Below are 18,507 nucleotides of genomic sequence, written 5' to 3'. Positions count from 1 at the left end.
TAATTTCAGTAAAATATGCCATGGTTTTCAACAAAAAAGTTAAGGGCTTACAAAATACTGGTGTGTGACAGTGTAAAAATCCTCACCATCCATTTCTATATGCGAACTGAACACTCTCCTAGTTACCTTTTAAATGCCACTGTTGATAACTTCATTTATTTTCTTCTTTTTAAAAGCAATATTCCCATTTGTAAAGAGAAGGTAGGGTGAAAGATCCTTAAGACAGAGTTGATGGTGCATGAGACAAATACCTAAGAGCTGCAAATGCTAGACTTAGTTAAATATGCTATCCCCACCCATCTTTACTGCACAAACAAATTTTAGAATCCAGGGCAAGTCCTTCAGACAGACATCCTCCAGGAGACTTGGGTACCAGCAAAAAGTGCTCTTCCTAACCATCATTCTCAGCATAGGTACCAATCCTGCTTCACCGGCTGCTAGGTGAACACCATAATTAGTATTCTTGGGATGATGGAAGTGGAGTAGTCCTGCCATTTGGTAGGGTGAGATATTATATGTAATTTGCCAACTATTTGGATTTTATTGGCTGGGATTCAAATAACTATTTTAGATCCACCCAAGGGCTTAAGCGTGCCTAATGAGATTTTTTATTTCCTACCCCCTCATTAAACACTAGACCCCCAAAATCTCATATAATCATAGAACTGTAGAGTTGGAAGGGACCAAAAGGGTCATCTAGCCGTTTCCCCCTGCAATGCAGCAATCTTTTGCCCAACATGCGGCTTGAACCCACAACCCTGAGATTGGGTCTCATGCTCTACCAACTGAGCTACCAAGTGTCTCCTTAGTTTCAAAGGAGATGTTCCATGTAGCATGGCAAGCTGCTGTTTGATGCCCACTAGTCCAAAGACCCTTGGTAAAATGGTTCTGTTGATCTCAAATATTTATTTTTACCACAGTAAAAAAGTCAGCCTGAGGCTGACTTTCAGTGACGGTGTTTGAGGGTGGACAGTCATGGGACAGCAGAAGTATTGGTAGCAGAGCAGACAAGGGAATACCACTTTGTACAAGCAAGGATTTTTCGTACTTCATTCTTCCCCACACTTCCCCACACACTGATCCAAAGGTAAAAGATTATTAGACCAGATTCATGGGGTGATAAAACTCTCTGTTCTGTACTAATACAAAAGAAATAAACGTTGTCTTTGGTATACAATGTCCACTGCTTAGAAAAGAATTTTTAGGTAAGAATGCACCTCACTAGGCTCACGTGAAATAAAGGAAGGTGCGAATCACTAAATTTACAATAGAATTTAAATAAACCACATTTAGAATTATAAAGATTTACAGACATTTAATCAAGCAAATGATCTTAAACTGTAAAGATCCTTGTATGTCCCTGAACTATGTTCCACTAACTTGAAGACATGCTGTAATAAACACATATATTTGGCTTCTTTATTCTGGCTATATTTTTATATAAAGATGAAACCAAGGAACAATAAATTAGCATCATAATTGTCTACAATGAAAACTGTGATATACAATATAAATAAACTATTTAAAAGCCAGCAATCCTCATGAAAACAAACAAAGCTAAGGGAGTAGAAGTTTTAATACAGTTTCTACAAGTGATTGTGCAGCCAATCTAAAAATTTAAAAATTAAAGTATAAATGAGATTCCCTTATTGATTTAGTGTCTCACGACATACAGTAATTAAGTACTGGTAAACTAATTACCAATCAGAAAGCAACATTAAGGAAATCACTGCTTTGCAACATCATCACAGTTCCCCCCACCCCAGGACCTAACAAATGTAAACAACCATCATCTTTTTTGTTTACATATTCTTCAAATATGTAAAGTATTAATACTTTCCCCCCCAAACATACATTGATCTGCATCTGTATAGTTACCATTCAGAATTCTGAAATAAGGCAAAGCTTTCTTAACAGTGGCACTGCATTTATAATACTGATATCTTCATTTTGGATAGAGAGTTATTTGTCCTTCTCCAATATTTGTTCTGCAGCAGACTTTGGTCTACATGGACCTGGCAGTATCACTCTTCTGTCCTCACATATTTTTGTTTGAATAATTGGTTTAAAATGTTTTTTTTTGAATCCATAGACTGTACTAAAAACTACCAGTAATACTAACCAACAACTTATACATTTTGAATATTTTTAAATCTTGCATAGGTAAAATCATTTTTAAAGGTCTTTTATTACCTACAACATGACCCAGAATTTAGTTAAAGCTGAAGTACTTGGATTTGAGCTTGTAGGGATGGGAGAAGATGCAGAATTGTCTGACACAGTGGGGTGCTACACCAGTACAGGGAACTGTATGATTGTATAATGCCTTGCATTCTCCCCTTGCACTGGTGCAGTCCCTGAGATGAAGTCATCTAAAGTTGGCAACTTTTCAAAAACATGCGTCCTGGGCCACATCAGGACTGTGAGGCCCAGAGGCAGGGCCAGGGATAAGAACACAGCTCAGGGCAGAGTGAACGAACAGAAATCCCTAGAAGTATAGTGAGTTCAGAAGCAAGTGGATAGGTGGTAGACCCCAGATGGAACTGGTTAATCATGGGTAGAACCAGGGTAGAATTTGGCAGGTTATCAGCCTTGGGCAACTAAGACGCCTCAGCAGGGCCCACTGGCACCAGTGTCTGGCAATCCCACTCTGGGGCATAGTGTGGAATTTAAAATGGCATCTCATACCTCCCTTCCAGTTGCCAGGCAAGCCCATAGGTAGGTCCCACCAATATAGAAGGGGGCCCACCGCAGGGCACTTGCGGGTCTGAGGACCCCTCCAAATCCAAGGTCCTCTTTAACCAGGAATTGGCCATGTCTGACTTTTGTTGGCTTTTTGGATCCTGATACAGGCCAGAACTGGCCGACCGGCAATTGCAGAAAAGATCTGCACAACCTGAAACCCACCAATCATGTAATATGGTACAGTACTTGATAAGCCCTTGAGGGGCTGCAGTAGATGCCCAGCTGTCTGTGTTTAGCTTTACAATGCAGCCCTGCTGTTATGACAACATAGATGCTCATGGGGCGTGGCAGTCACAGGTTGGTGAGCAACTTGTGCATCCCATCACTGTGTCCAAAATTCGGTGGCACAGTCTGAAGCCACTGAAATTAATTGCTTTATTAAATCCAAGTAATTCATTTTATCTAGGTTGCAGATTAAGTGCGGTAGATCAAGAGATGCTGCTGACTAAAACCTTGAAGAAAGAAATACTGTTTTTATTTTCGATGACAGCCAAGAGGCTGAGTAGTATCAGCAAGCTTATTATTTGGCACTAAAAGCTTTAAGAAGCCATTTCAGCAACGCTTGAGCCGCTGCATTGGAAACACGATCCAACAGCGGTTGCTTTGGAGCAGCTTAATTCTGACGCTTGTAGCCATTCCTCCTCCCATTGGTGGAAGAGGGATACTGCCTGGACGATCAACATGAACACAATGACAAAAACAAACTTTGGAAACATATTAAGAATGTCACACTAGTTTATGAACATTTTTTTAAAATATTAGCTGTTTGCAGGCCTGAGTTACAGACAGTCCCCCAAAGCCCCCACCCCAGGCTGTTTTTGTTTTGGTGGTGCTAGTGTGTGTATATATATACTATGAAAGTGGCCTACTTGAGATCTTTATTAGATTGGTGCTACACATCCTTTCTGGAGGAGAGATAAGAATGCAAATCTTGGAAGGATGCCATAGGGTGACTGCAGTTTTGTGTCCATCAGAGGTGTTTTCAGTCCTGCTAACAAGAAGGGGTGTAGTGCATACAGATCCCTTTGCTCTGTTAGCTGCATAACACAGATAAAACTTGTTCCTAAATTTCTCAATAGTGGCAACTGGCAAAAGTTTTAACTTACAAAAATTGTTCCTCCCTTCCTTTTTTGTTTGTTTGACATTGGCAACGGTTCCCATATCCATTGGTAATCTCCTTTCATTCTAGTGATAAAGTCCTATACATGTTCCTTTGGGGAGACTGTGTAGCGTTTGATTCACAGTTTGCAATACAAATACCCTGATACATCACTTATTTACTATTAAGTATTTGATTATTACACCATTTGGGGGTGGGGTGGACAAAGTTCATTTAAACCAAGTTCTTTTTAATTAGTGTCGCTTGGAGTAGTTCAGAGTATTTTGCTTTTCCTCCTCAAAAGCAGGGGCTTTAAAAGGATATAATTTATGCTCTTTTTGCATGCAGCATTTCAATGAGGAGGTTATTACACGGCACATCCCCGTTCAGGTGTTTATAGTAGAGGTATTCTTCAGCCTGCATACTGATTGCCCGGATTTCCGGGAGTCGCAGGAGAAGCTGCCCGAATTTTTCTGTCTGCTGTGGATAGTTGCACATTGTGTAGTCCAGCAAAGCAGTATTCACTTGTTCTTGAACACCTTCCACCAGCTGGAAGTTCTCTAGGTTTTTGACATCTGAATAAAAAGTAAAAAAGAGAGAGAGAGAATCACATTATATATATATATATATTTAAAATAAAAAGACATATTTTAACTCCTGTTTATTTAAAATGGTATTTCACTGTATTTTACTCATGACAAAAGGATGCTTTACATGCTATTGAATATTCAGGTTAAATCCCTCTGCCAAGTTTCCTGGGAAAATGATCACAGCACAGCTTTAGTGGAGCGTCTTGTTGAAATTCCGCATATACCTCAGATCAATTAGACACCAATGGATTTTAAGCAAGGTCAGCTGTCCTCCCCCCCCCCATCTTATGGAGGCAAAGACTGAAGACTCCTAACATAGAGGACTGTAATATATTGCCAGCAAATGAGTCCCCAGAGGAAGGCGTAGCTTTAACCCGACATATTACACAATTCATATAATTCTGTATTAATTTTTCTGACCCAAGGTGAAGTCTCTGTCCAGGATATGATGCAGTTAATTCTAATAAAAAATGACAGGGATCTTGTTTCTTTTTGACATTTCCTAAATTATTCTGAAAGCCTTTGACTTGTCTACCCTTATGCTAATGAACCATCTGGTACACTCCAATGACTGCCAAAATAACCTGCTTGACCTGAATCCCTAAAAAATACATTTTTCAATTACTAAATTCTTTCCTTCTCTCTCTCTCTCTCCCCCTCCCTGAATTGAAACCATTGTCCTTTAGACAGATTGACTAGTACATCACATGGTGGCTGGATGTCTATATATTACTTTTTTCTAGCTGTCAGATGATTTTGACTTTTTCTGGAGGTCAAATAGTTTGCAAATATTTCCACACATCCTGTACTTACTCATCTGCTTCAGTATCGTCACCACTGAATCCTGGAGCAAAACTGATTGCTGGAATGCCTTCTCTCACATCAACATACAGCTCTAGAAGTCTGCTTTTTAGGCTTGGGTGGTGTGGAGCATGTAACACTCTAAAAGGCAAGTCTCTAAATGACTGAGGGGGGAAATGCTTCTCTAATGAGGGTTATTCCAGGCTGAGCGTAGCATAAAACCTCTGATCTTATGTATAGATGGGTGCTCTCTCACACTTTCAATGCACATTTAACCATCACACGCTGTCCCTCCACTCCACCAGCACAGCTCTCTCTTAAGGAATTAAATAAAAATCTGTGGCTATGAAGCCATGGGGATATGGGGAGATGATGGATCATCCTCAGGTGTTTCAGCACGTTTAAAAATCATATGATGGCCTCCCATCACCACATATGCATGAACCAGCCAAATGAAAGTGTTTTCATCACATTGCATTAAATTGCATTACTAAATGGTACAGCTCAAATGATGGGTCTTCTAACCTGACAAAGACTTCTAACTGTGCTGCTGACAACCAATCACTGCTACTTGTGACAGGAGGTATGTAACTGACAACAACTAACTTTGCCCTGCAGTCCCAATTTTTTGTTTGTGACCATATCTGTTTGCAACATAGCATAAATACTTGAAATATTGTGCTGCTTCCTCAGTTTGTATTTATAGGTAAGGCCATTTCTCATTCATTTTTCATTGCATAGAGCATTTTGTATACAAAAGTAAATTACTCTGAATGGCTAGTCTTTACATCTCTGTTTCTGCACAGAGTTCCTTGGTAGCAATGAAAAGATGGCATAGATCTTAGAACAGAGTACCATCTGCTCTGGAGGTGTTTGATCCAGAGGTAGTCTTCATTCATTCATTCATTCATAAAGTATTGGATGTCTTTGAGGTCATATTACCAGACTTGAGGCAAATCCCATTAGCTCTATAGCTATTGATAATAAATGATGAAGAAAAATGAAACAGGAGTTGTGGGTGTGGGAGGAAAGAATCGCAATATATTACAACAATTTACATGTGCAATGATGAGTCAGTTAGTGAGGTCCAATGTTCTTATTTCATATTGGAATGTATTCATAGTTTTGTCATGGAAATTTATGGCTTTTTAATAAAATGTCTCATAGCAGTCTTATTTTAAAAAATGAAACAAGCAAGGTGGTGAAAGACAAGTTTCTGGCAAGACTTAACACTGAAGGGAAAGTATTAAATAAATTATGCCTCTCAGAGAACTTCTGGTGTCTCTTGCAAAGACTTTAAGATTGGTGCAAAAAAACAACATAATAAGGTTTGTCTTTTTAGATTGTACCTTTTAAATAATGATATCCATAATACGTTATGCATGAAAATGCATATTAAGTGATCATTTTGCTCTCCTTTGCATTGTAGTGGGAGATGGAGGGAAGCAAAAAAGCACCCTCTTTGTTACTGATGTTTTAAAATGAGTTTTAGTCACACCAATGGCAGTGGAGGCATTTGATTTATTTATAGAAAATTATTTACCTTCTGGAAAAAAGACTGTGAAAAACTAATGGCAAATGTTGGAGAAATACAAATGCAATGCCAGCAGAACTGTATTGATGTCTGCGATGTCATGAAATCAAATCTATAACTTTAACAAGACAATCTTTGGAGCTTAAAGCACTTCTGCTTTTTTGTAGTATTCAGGTGGGTTATACATCTGAATACTCAACAGTGAGTCCCTGTGCTTAAGCATAATATTAAGAAATCAGCACTTCCAAGTTCTAAAAGTCTTGTACAATTAAAAATGGTGGAAATGGCATCCTTCTTCCCACTCACCCTTTCAGCTCTAACTACAAGGAAAAACATTTTTTGTGTTGCCTCAGTAAGTACCAATCTCTTATCTCTTCCACTTTATTCACTCAGGGACTAATTACCAACTTTTTATGTGAAACTGTCTTACTGTGTGCTCACAGTGGGGCGCATCTCTTTCCCAATCCTTATTGGAGAGTAAACCCTGAGGTCTTGTGGAATATATAATTTTTTTTACAAGCACTTGCAATAGCATTTCTGTCAAAACACTGAATTTTGTCTCCTCTATAGTTTACTTCTGAAGATAAAGACTATTTTTTTAAATAGAGGTGCCAGTATTAGTTCTGTAGTCACTCTAAAGGTCTGTCAGCATTCCCAATTTTCAATGCTTTGTCCCTCCCCCATAAACAGAGATTTGAGCTCCAGCTTCTGCATATGAAATTCAGCTTGCACAGAGTGTGTTAGCATATATTTTTTTTAAAAAAATGGGTCTGGCCTTTAGAGGGGGAGAAATATAAAAATATTTAGGTTTCAGAGAGGCTTCCTTCCCCTCTTATATTCAAGACATGAAAAACTGAAATTTGGTGCACTATTAATCTATAGAGAATGCAGACTGGTTTGGGAATTTTGAAAAGGAAAAATGAAAGGGAATGAGAGATTTAAGTCTGAAAATGGTTACTGTGCTGGAGCTGTGTAAGTACTTTTCAAAGAAAGTTAATTTATTTTCATTGCGCCTCTTGGATATCTTACTGGGTGCACTTATTGAACACATGGCCCTCACAGCTTTGTACCTTCATGTATAGTGGAATGTAGTTAAATAACCAAAAGCCAGTGTAATAAATGGGCCTCTTACTCGGTCAATATAGAACAGGCATAGGCAAACTCGGCCCTCCAGATGTTTTGGGACTACAGCTCCCATCATCCCTAGCTAACAGGACCAGTGGTCAGGGATGGTGGGGAACTGGAGTCTCAAAACATCTGGAGGGCCGAGTTTGCCTATGCCTGATATAGAACATGTCCACACAGAAAAGATCAGAAGTTAGGCCTTGAAGAATGAAGATACAGTGCTACAGATGTTTTCCTATGTTGCTATTGCTGCCATGAGACCACTTCCACAGACAGCATTGCTTCATAGATGCATGCATGTGTAACTTGCCATTCACAGGTAGCATGCCGTAGGCTTTTCTATTGCTTCAGATGGAATTTTGGTACTGCATCTCATTACTCATGTTACCTTAGACACTGTGGGTTGTATCCAATGCTGTGCCAGTGGGTTCCACTGGTGCATCGGAACTTCCATTTCCTCTCCCCATACACCCCCAAAATCTGTTCGGGGGGGGGGGGTCCCAAACGCCTCAGGGCTGTTCCTTAGGGTGTGTGGTGATGGTGATGGAGGGGGGAAGAGGAAGAGGAAGTTCCACTATGCACATGGAAGTCTTTAGACCAATGGGTTATATCTACTGTTAGTCATACCCTGAAAAGAAATGAATGGACATGATTAGTTCAGATCCATCTGTTGCAGTGAGTATACTATGTGTATAACTTAGCTGCATACAATTTAATGCTTTCCATGGCACATTCATTTGTGAGATATTATGTGGATTAATCAGCCAGCTGCAGCTCCTCCAAGTCTTTCACAAGTGGAAGTGCTGATACATGGCCTCCCAGTTTTGGTGATTTTAGTGATCCCCCCCCCAACACACCTTGTTAGCTGCACAACATCCAAGATGTACAATGAAAATAAATTAACTTCCTTTGAAAACTATTTACACAATTCATTCTCAATTGTCCTCGCTGACATAATCATATAGCCAAATCTTATTAGGTTTGTAACATCATTGTGTTCACTGTGTCCCTGATTTGGTGAGATCAGCAATGCAAATAATTCAGGAAATCAGTATCTGGGAGGAAATATGCTGAGGTAGCAGCAGCCAAGGGAAACTAGCTGCAAGTATGTGGGCTTTGTAAATAGATTTAGATGTAGATAAATTTATTCAAGTTGGCTGTCAACTAGGTCTCAAAATCTGAAGGAAAAAGGTAAGTTAGATGGATGCCCACAGTATTTCTCATAGGAAGTGAGGTAGAAAGACCCACACTTAGATGGGTGGGAATAGAAGATAAGGTCATGGATGCTGCTAGCTGCTGTCACACTTTTTCAAAGTAAAAGACTAAAAAGACCTAATAAAATTAGCAAGCAGGAAATGTCAACAAGTGAACAGCTGATGAGCAGTCAACATTTCCTATATAAGGAAAATGGCCTTTAATTTCTTGAGGTTTAGGCAAGTAGGAGATTTGTTTTTATTTTTTAAAAATTGAATCCACAAGTGAGCAACCTGGGCCAAGAACACTAATACTTAAAACTTTTGTCCCTGGTGTAAGACCAAATACACAAGCGTAATTTTCTCTCTCTCTCTCTCTCCCTCTCCCTCCCTCTCTCCCTTTTTTTTACTGTGGACATAAAATATTTTAAAGTTCATTGGAGTGTCAAATAATGGATACATTGTTTTGAAAGTCTTGCCTTTTTAAAGTGCATTACAACAACCAGTGTGCTTCAGTCATGCAGAAATAATAGGCTAGGCTCAATGATATTTTCTCTTAAATGCAGCTTAAGATGCTTACATAGTAGAGGAATGCTGCAATTATTGGTGTGAATCCCATTTCAGCTTCTAACTGTTAAGGATAGCTAGAATTACAATTTGTTACAGACCAGTTCACAACTCAAATAAAAGCACCTTTTACAACATTTTATGGCATCAGACTGCCGGGTGCATTATTTAAAATTATGATTCTCTTCTTTTTAATTTTTTTTTAAAAAGGCATGTAAAATGGTACCTTCTTTCACAACAGATCATCTATGCCTTCTTTCTTTTGCTAGATTGGAAACCCTTTGAACCAAGAACAATGTCTTTTTGACATACAGAGATGAGCATTTTGGGCTGTCTCTTGTAACAAATCACTACATGCTGCAGTGAATATGTGGGAATAACTTCTTTTGCAATTCCAGGGCTCTGTGTTTTGAACATGGGAAGATGAGTGCGCATCTTAGCATATGCCTTTCTTTCATCATTGAGAGAACAGGGCTCCTTCAGTTTATTCAATAAATGTAACCACTATAGAGAGATGACTTCTCCTGTGAACCAAATGGGGAAGAAGCACCTTATGGGTGGGAGGTATCCATATGTTCATTTGAGTATGCCTCTGGAATACCAGGGGATCATGAGTGAGAGAGGGCTATCATTCATATCTTGTGGATGTCCCATAAGCATCTAGATGAGCATTTGAAGAATAGAATGCTGGACAGGCCTTTGGTCTGACCCAACAGGGCATTTATTATGTTCTCTTGCCAATTGTAGAGAACCGCTATAGTGAATCTTTCACTTGGAAACTCAGGTCTTAGCTGTTTTGATGAAAAGTCTAAGGAACAAGCCATAACAACTTCTCCAAAGTGCTAAATGTGCCTGCATAAAAAGAAACAGAAGCATTTTCTTTTCTTTTCTGAAGAAAGTCATCTGCATAAATGTTTTCTGTGGTCAAAGCAAAGCTCTGCAATTTTTATAGAATCCCCATGAGCCAGTCCATGTACATTTGGAAAATTCATATATATCTTCCAAAAGGGAAAATGTAAAAAATAGCTTTTCCTGGGGAATAAATTCTGCCATCACTCTACAAAATATTTATATCTCATACTCAACTTTTCATTTTAGTTTCGTTTGGGAACTTACATGATTTTTCTCCCATGAAGTTTTCTTACGTCGTTAGAATAAGATCTGTGGTTAAGTTCATTCAAGTGGCAAGTCCGTGGTATGAATAAACCAATGTTATCATATGAAAGAGAATTAAGCAGGCAGATCCAAATGGGGATATATTAAGCCAAATTTTAAGCTCCAGTTGTTGAATTTAGCTGGTACTAGATGTCTGGCTTGCCTCAGGATAAATTCAGCTAATCGAATGAGGAAAACAGCCTCAGGTATGATGAAAATTACAAGAGATCTCAGCCGAACACTTCTTGTTATAAATATTAGCTCAAAGGTATTCCTCTGGTCTCTGGGAATTGGGGGGTGGGATATTTGCATGTAATTAATGGCATTTCAAGCTTTTATGAGAGTGGCTTAAAATGTTAGCTTTGCTAATTGTTATAATGACAGTGGGCTGGGGATTCCACAGTAGTAAGGACCCTAACAAAGTAATACAATATGAAACCCTGCATGAGAAAGATTTGCTAAGCTATAGGACTTGAGAGAAACGTATACTAGGTTGTTTACAGAAGCATACAGGAACAAGTGGGAATTGGTTTCCCTCCCTCTGCTGTGTAGTTAATGCTTTTCCTGCCCTGTGTTCCCTCCTTAAAGGGGCACATGAACAGATCAAATGCTGACTTATTTGCTACTCCCCCTAGCTTTAGGTGAGTTGCCCTCTTTGTCTTTATTTTGAAGCATTTTCCTTATCGGTTCAAATATTTGTTTGCAACTTTATTTTTCAACGATTTTCTTATATTTTTTAACTTCTCTGAGAAGGCAGGGAAGATGGCCTGATGCTTGGCATGTTTATCTGCAACACCTCTGATGCTTTAAAATTTGCTCAGATAAAGTAAGGTGGAGTGGCTTTGTGACTGATACTGCCAAATAGCGCAGTACAAATCCAGCTTCTGCTGAAAACCAGAAAAATTGTTTTATATATGTGCCCCAAATACCTCCCACAGCAGGTTCCTTGACTGAAATATGTGTGTCTAAAGTTTACATATACTAAAGCTGTTTTGGTGATTTTGCAATCCAGATCTGTAGTAACTGAGCAGGGAAGGGGAACCTCTTGCTTGCCACAGGTTGTTGGGACTCCAACTCCCAATAACCCACAGGGTCTGGGATGATGGGAGTTGTAGTCCAGCTACATCTTGAGTTCTATAGGTTCTGGTACCAGATGATGTCAAGATGAAATAAAACACTGTTCATGTTGGTACAAATTATGACAGACCAAGTGGACCACAAATGTTTTTTGGGGTTTTTTTTTTTAATGCAGTGGTTCACAATAAACCAAATGGAAGCACTCCGTTTGGGATCAAAGCATGCTGAGCCACTGATAGTCTGAGTCAGCAGCTATTCACCCTACTAATCAACTGTACAGCCACTGGAAGAAAATGTCTCAGTAATAATGTTTCATTGCCTGGGTATGCATTAAGCTAAAGGAATGATCAAACTTCAAGGGCATTTACATGCTTCCTCTTCTGTGAATCCTCATTATTAAGATTGCATGCCAAAAGAAAGGTGATATGACTCAGGGATATGACGAATCAACAACAAGAGGACAAAAACTGACGCCTGATTTCCTCAAGAGGCTGCTAATGCCAAGTTAACATCAATAAGTGTTGGTATAATGGCTGGGATCCAAAGAGCCCAGTATGAAAATGGAAAGCATGTTTTTCTGCAGGGGTGGACATGGCCAGCTTTTTCTAAATGCATCTGCTTGTGGTTTATTGAATGTTGTCTCATGTGATTCTCTGATATTCCGAGGCAGGTTTTGGGATGCGAAAGACATTCCAATGGGACAGGCAAAGGTCTCCCAGTATGTATGAAAAGCAAACATAACCTTTTGGCCCCTGGTCTATGTAATTTAATAATATATGCACACATCTATGCATATATGCCTTGGGAAATATATCATTTGTATCTGTGGATCCATAGTGTATACAGATTTGCCTTGTGGCAGGTTTCAGCAGCATCTCTAGCTACAGAAACCTGTCATTTAACACAAATGGTGGGCAAACACCCCTCAGCTTGATTTGGAAATGGGTTCAGTTGTTTCCTCTACCCCAGTTAATGTTTCCTCCCCGCCCAGTTCCAAATTGTGAAACTCTGTTGTACTAAGACTCTTGACAAATTCCCAGCCTAGTGTACTAAAAACACCCCCCTTCTCTTGCTGCCTCTTCCATCAGACTACATGGCAGCAGCAGAGCAATGAGGTATATTATGGACCGATGTGTGGAAAACTGTTTCCTAGTCTAGCACCTGGAACACTGTTTTGGAAACTTCCCCAGTACCTTGCTCTTACTGCTGCACTACAATGATTGGGTATGGTTTAGTGGTAAACATAGCAGGGAAAGAGACTGTGCAGCAGGGAGAGGATGGCATGTGGCAGCAACAAGGTCTTGCTGGAGGAGCAAACCCAAATATGATCCAGGCCCAACTTTGGAAGGGGCTGAGCTTTGATATGGAAGGGGTAGTATTCTGAATTATCCCGGTTCTAATTCCCCCTCCACATCACGCTAAGATTACAGTGGTACCTCGGGTTACGAACACGATCTGTTGCGGGATGCAGTTCGTAACCTGAAATGGTCGTAACCCGAAGCACCATTTTGCACATGCGCAAAGCGCAATTTCCGCGATTTTCACTCTTTGCGCATGCACAGAACGCACGTGTGGCGAAAATACTTCTGATACTTCTGACTGTATCACAATAGCTCTTTACTGCTTTCAGCCAGGCTACTCTAGCATGTTTACCTTCTCGCTGTAGCGGTACCTATTTTTCTACTTGCACTTTGATGTGCTTTTGAACTGCTAGGTTGGCAGGAGCTGGGACTGAGCTTGACCATTAATTTTCATTTATTCAGCTTTGTGCTGTTGTACTTCAGTAAACCACAGAAGAATTAGAGGGAGATGTGTCACATTGAAGTGGCATTTCCCTATTAAAAACAACTCATCTTACATAAAGATAATGATTCCAAAGGAGGAGTCTTCTGATTTTGAACTTTTGAGATTAGGAATAACTCTTTTTCACTGCAATTGCTAGGAAGTCTTAATGGATAAGAAGGAACTTTTGTGCACTACTCAGAGTCAGGAATTCATTTCTTAACATGGAACATTTATAGGGTCAAACATCCATGAAACATGAAGCATTTCAGAAATATTACTGGTAGCTTTGTTGTCATTCATGGGCTGGCATTATGGTATATAAAAATATGAAAATGAAAAATATGTTACAGCTTCTGCTCTCTAATACTATTTCAGGGCATCCTAGTCTTCTAATACATGTTCCCTATCCCTAAATTAAGCCATTTATAGTGATACCTTGTAACCTTTTCTCCTCCCTTGATCATTGCTGCTTTTCTAAGTGCTCAACACACAGGTTATTGCACCATTCAGCTTAGGCCATAGGGTACTCTTGAGATGCGGTGAACATTAACACAATTAAAATGCACAGTTCAACCCAGGTGAACACATCAGAGGGATTGCAACACAATGCACATGGAAAATGTCATTTGAATGTTCATTTTTCCCATTTAGCTTTTAAAAGCCACACTACCCAGATCCCACCGTAGGAAAGACAGATTGGTCTTGTTACCTGCCTTAGGAAAGAATTGCTAGCTAGGATAACCTGACTTGAAGCCCTGGTTGTGTCCAAAATCTGAGATACTTGATGTTTCAAATTCAGACATCCTTCATTTAGACCAAAATAACAGACATTTATTGTGTACCTTGCAGTCAGTGACTATTTAACAGCGAGAGACTATCACAGCGTGGGTCCTCTTTTACTTTATGTGCTCAGTAATGAAAGTCCACTATTGATTTTTCTGTAGCTGCTTGTAACTATTATAGTTGATACATCAATAGAAAAGGAAAGCACAATGTTTCATAGGAGGCAGAAAATCAGAGAATACACCATGCCGGGACAGTAAATCATGCCATAATCTCTGGAATTGATAGATGGTTACTGCTAACTTGAAACCCATGGCTTTTTCTGAAAAGACTGGCCTATAATCGCCCAATATGTCCTAACAGACTGAGTGCCCGTAATAGTGCTAAAGGACACAACACAATGTTTCATTGGTTTTTTTAAAAAGTTTCTTTTAAAAAGGTTACCAAATGCTGGTCTGTTTTGTACTGGAAGGATTAATTTGCTCTTATTATATACCTTGCAGTCCAAAAAGAAAGAAAGAAAAATTTGGTAAGAAATTGGTAGGATTTCAAGACAGCTGAAAATAATTAATTAGCAGAAACCAATCAGCACTAATTTAATCTGTAGATTGTAATTCAGATTTGCATCAAAGCTGTTCTTCATATCTAGTGGTTCAATTCTGCCTATTTTATAGGTGCTGACTTCAATGCCAATTCCATTCATTCCAAAATTTGGTTCATATTCTCTCCATGCAGTACATCAGTGTTGTGTGCGGTGGTAGATGGCATGGTTGCAGCTTCACAGCTTACCTGACCCCTAGCTGGCTGACTCGCTGCAGCATACCAGGATGAAAAGGGTGAATGGCATGGTTGTAGTGAAGTCGGTGCAGTGCAAAAGTGTCAGTAGGAGTGCCAGATCAACTCAGCCAGCGCATTTGCACTACGCCAACCTTCCTGGGTGAGCAGCCCAGCTACTCCATGCCATCCACGGCTGATCAGGCATTAGAATGGAAATATTTTAAGGGGCGAAGTTCGGTTGCAGAGTGTGCATGCAGGTTTAATCGCTGTTATCACCAAGTAAAGCAACAACTGGCTCCCAAGCCGTAGATTGGGCAATGATGTTGAGCTGTTCACAGTAGGAGTGGGCAAGTATAATGCAACTTCAAAATAGCACACTAGCAGTGGCCTCACTCACATGTGATGGTGAACCAAACCATGACTTACCAGGACTGTGCAAATGTCCCAGAGAGGAGCTTGCACCTACTTTGCTCTTCCCCAGTCCTTTCAGTATAGTTTGGTTGAGTGTATCATCTGAACCTAGGATTGTGGCTAAGATCTCTCCTTCCTTAACCATAATCCAAAAGTACAGGAAGGACTTTGGCTAAAGATCATGCTTAAGATGGAGAGAACTTAACCACAATCCTGGGTATGGATGATATGTGTTGATTCTTGTGTCTGTAGTTGGGTGTCTGCAGTCTCCTTGAAACCAAGGAAATTTCCACCTAATCCATACAAAGGCTTTCAATTTTTTGTCCATCAGCTTAACCTGGGTGCTAACTAAGGCACTGTCTCCCTACATGGGAACCTAGCTCCTGCTATGTTTCGTAATAGGGGATCATTCTCTAATTTAAAGGATACACACTGGTATTGAGAAGATCACCAAATCGTATTGGAGAAACTTCCAGGTTATTCTTTGATGGTACATTCCCCCTCCCCAGTTCCCTCCATTTTCTTGTAGTACCATGAACATGGATTATTAATGGGATGGGCAATGACACACAGAGATGTGGTTTTTATATTGAGGATAGATGGCAGGGGGAACTCACAGGGTGGATATGTGAACCTCTAAAGTAGCACTTCCCCAACCTGGTGCTCTCCAGGTGTTTTTGACTGCAATAGAGTTACACTCTTGCAGCCCAGCACTATGCAATTGTGCTGGCTGGGACTGGTGCAGTCTGAAACATCTGGAGGGGATCAGGTTGGGGAAACCTGCTCTAAAGGCTCGGGCACAATCAAAGCACATTTATGAACCTCAGCTATGGAGAAGCAATATGGGCATATTGTTGAGGTATGGGTATTCGGCTGTTGCTCCTCAGACCATATTGAGAAGCACAGGTGACTGATGAGGCCAACCTTTCCAACTGGTACCGAGGTTGTTTTTGGATTAAAATCTTGTCTGTAGCGTGTTGAGTGCTTCTAAATGCATTTTGAAAATGAAGACGTGCAGAACAGGCGGTGGTGTTGGGCCTTCATAACTGATTTGGGCAACTTCCAAAGTTAACTGAGATTCCTCAGTCTCAGATGCCCTAGGCCCAGTGCAATCAATGACTGGGTAGATTAAGAATTATGTTAAATATATTACATAGTATAAAGTGCCTGCTAAACTGTAGCCCCTGCTGCAATGACCTGAGGACAATTCACACTTTGCACTGCTGACATAGTGATGTTTATTTTTAGTGGCAAGCTTTTGAAGAATGGAGTGGAGATATGAGTTTGTAACACACAGTCATTAACTAGCATACAGCTTGTTACACTGTCCTATTTGTGCCACAACAAAAATATAGACAGTGACCCTTTACCATATTTAGAAAAGCAACCAATTTTACCCTACAGTCTAATGGGCTTCTTTATTATTGGGCGGCTGTCTGATTTGGCTGCAGTTTTCTCCCTTTGTGTTCATTAGCATTCAAAGGAGTATTATGTACCAGCTGCTCCAAATGCACCACACATTGTTCTTATACTAGATATGTTGGAGCAACCAGACTTTGGCGAGTGTGTGTGGGATAAACATCATTTTGAGGTTCTACCAGTTTTGGAATCCTAGGAAAAGTGAAGGGGAGTGTACCAAGACATAAGCAAGCAATTAATAAGAGCAATTATATAAAAAAGCCCTTAGGGTAAATATTTTGTCAGATGTAATTGTTTGCGGGGAGAAAATATGCTTAACTAACGGCACTCCTATCCATTACTGTTAGCTGCCACCCTGTAATAAACGTTATTCACTTCTTTCCTTGTTATAAATACATATTGATTAGGTTTAAACTCTGAACTTCAAAATGAGTTATATCTGGTCATTGCTATACTGCTTTGCTCACTAGGAAAAAAACAACCCTACCCAACACCTATTATACCACTTTAATTAAGACAAGCATCAGCTTTATGTACAATTATTTGCTTCTGCCAACTCTCTGTGGTGTAAATATTGAGCGGTCACCTCCCTTGAATGCTAATCAATCCTATCTGAATCCCAAGTGCTTCCATAAATTTCAGAAAATTTATATTTTCTGGCATTAGCTTCCCAATACATATGTTACTCAAAAATAAGGTTGCAAGATATATGCCTCTTTTTGGCTCTCACATAGTACATCCCCTCCCCCAATTATGATATTATATGCAGAAAGTTAAAAACATTGTCTAAATTCTAATAGTAGTGTATACACTAGGGTACACTTCTTATCTATTTTAGCTGAGTTGGTGAAATATGACTAGTATACAGGCAACAAAACGTGAGGAATGTGTTACAAAAATTTTCCATAGCTATTGGAGAAATGAATTATACCCTTCCCCCAGATACTGAGGCAGCTTAAAAAAGATATCCCCCTAAGATGTCTTGAGATAAACCAATTCATTCATGGCAAATTATCCATGCAATACTGTGATAAGGCTCTCTGAGTACTTGCTGAGGGCAACACTGAAATGGCTGTTGTAGTCCATAGAAAACAAAACTACAAGTAAACGTGTGTGTGTGTGTGTGTGTGTGTGTGTGTGTGTGTGTGTGTGTGTCTCCAGGCCCATCTGAGGGATTCTGAGTTTTGATGAGATGAGGAAAATTTCTCAGAATCATTCTACATCTCCCTAGACTGTTGGACAATGAAATTAGGGGGTGAATATGGAGGTTCCTGCTTCTGCAGAACTTTTGAGAAATATGGAGGGAAGAGGGGGAAGAAATTAGATAAGGCCAGAAATTCACACTAAAATGCTGAAGTATTTTCATGAGAAATTTTTTTAACCCACCACAAATAGCTGCAGAAACCTGGAGAATGGAATTTAAGATTGAGAAATTGAGAGATCTCC

The 18,507-nt window shown here is 39.7% G+C and overlaps 1 protein-coding gene across 6 annotated transcripts in view; it reads right to left on the bottom strand.

Moving 5' to 3' along the window:
- Positions 1-1,809: 1,809 nt before the first annotated feature.
- The window catches only part of NR5A2 (nuclear receptor subfamily 5 group A member 2), a 115,487-nt gene continuing 98,789 nt past the window's right edge, over positions 1,810-18,507 (bottom strand). For all 6 annotated transcript variants that reach the window (XM_035124043.2, XM_035124042.2, XM_035124047.2 and 3 more), the window contains exon 7: positions 1,810-4,419. In XM_035124043.2, the coding sequence (XP_034979934.1) occupies positions 4,172-4,419 (248 nt within the window). In that variant the 3' untranslated portion in view covers positions 1,810-4,171. The remainder of the gene's footprint in view (positions 4,420-18,507) is intronic.

Source organism: Zootoca vivipara, chromosome 7 (assembly GCF_963506605.1).
Source record: "Zootoca vivipara chromosome 7, rZooViv1.1, whole genome shotgun sequence".
Lineage (NCBI taxonomy): Eukaryota > Metazoa > Chordata > Lepidosauria > Squamata > Lacertidae > Zootoca > Zootoca vivipara.
Note: the sequence above shows the minus strand (reverse complement) of the source record. Positions and strands in the feature narration are given on the sequence as shown.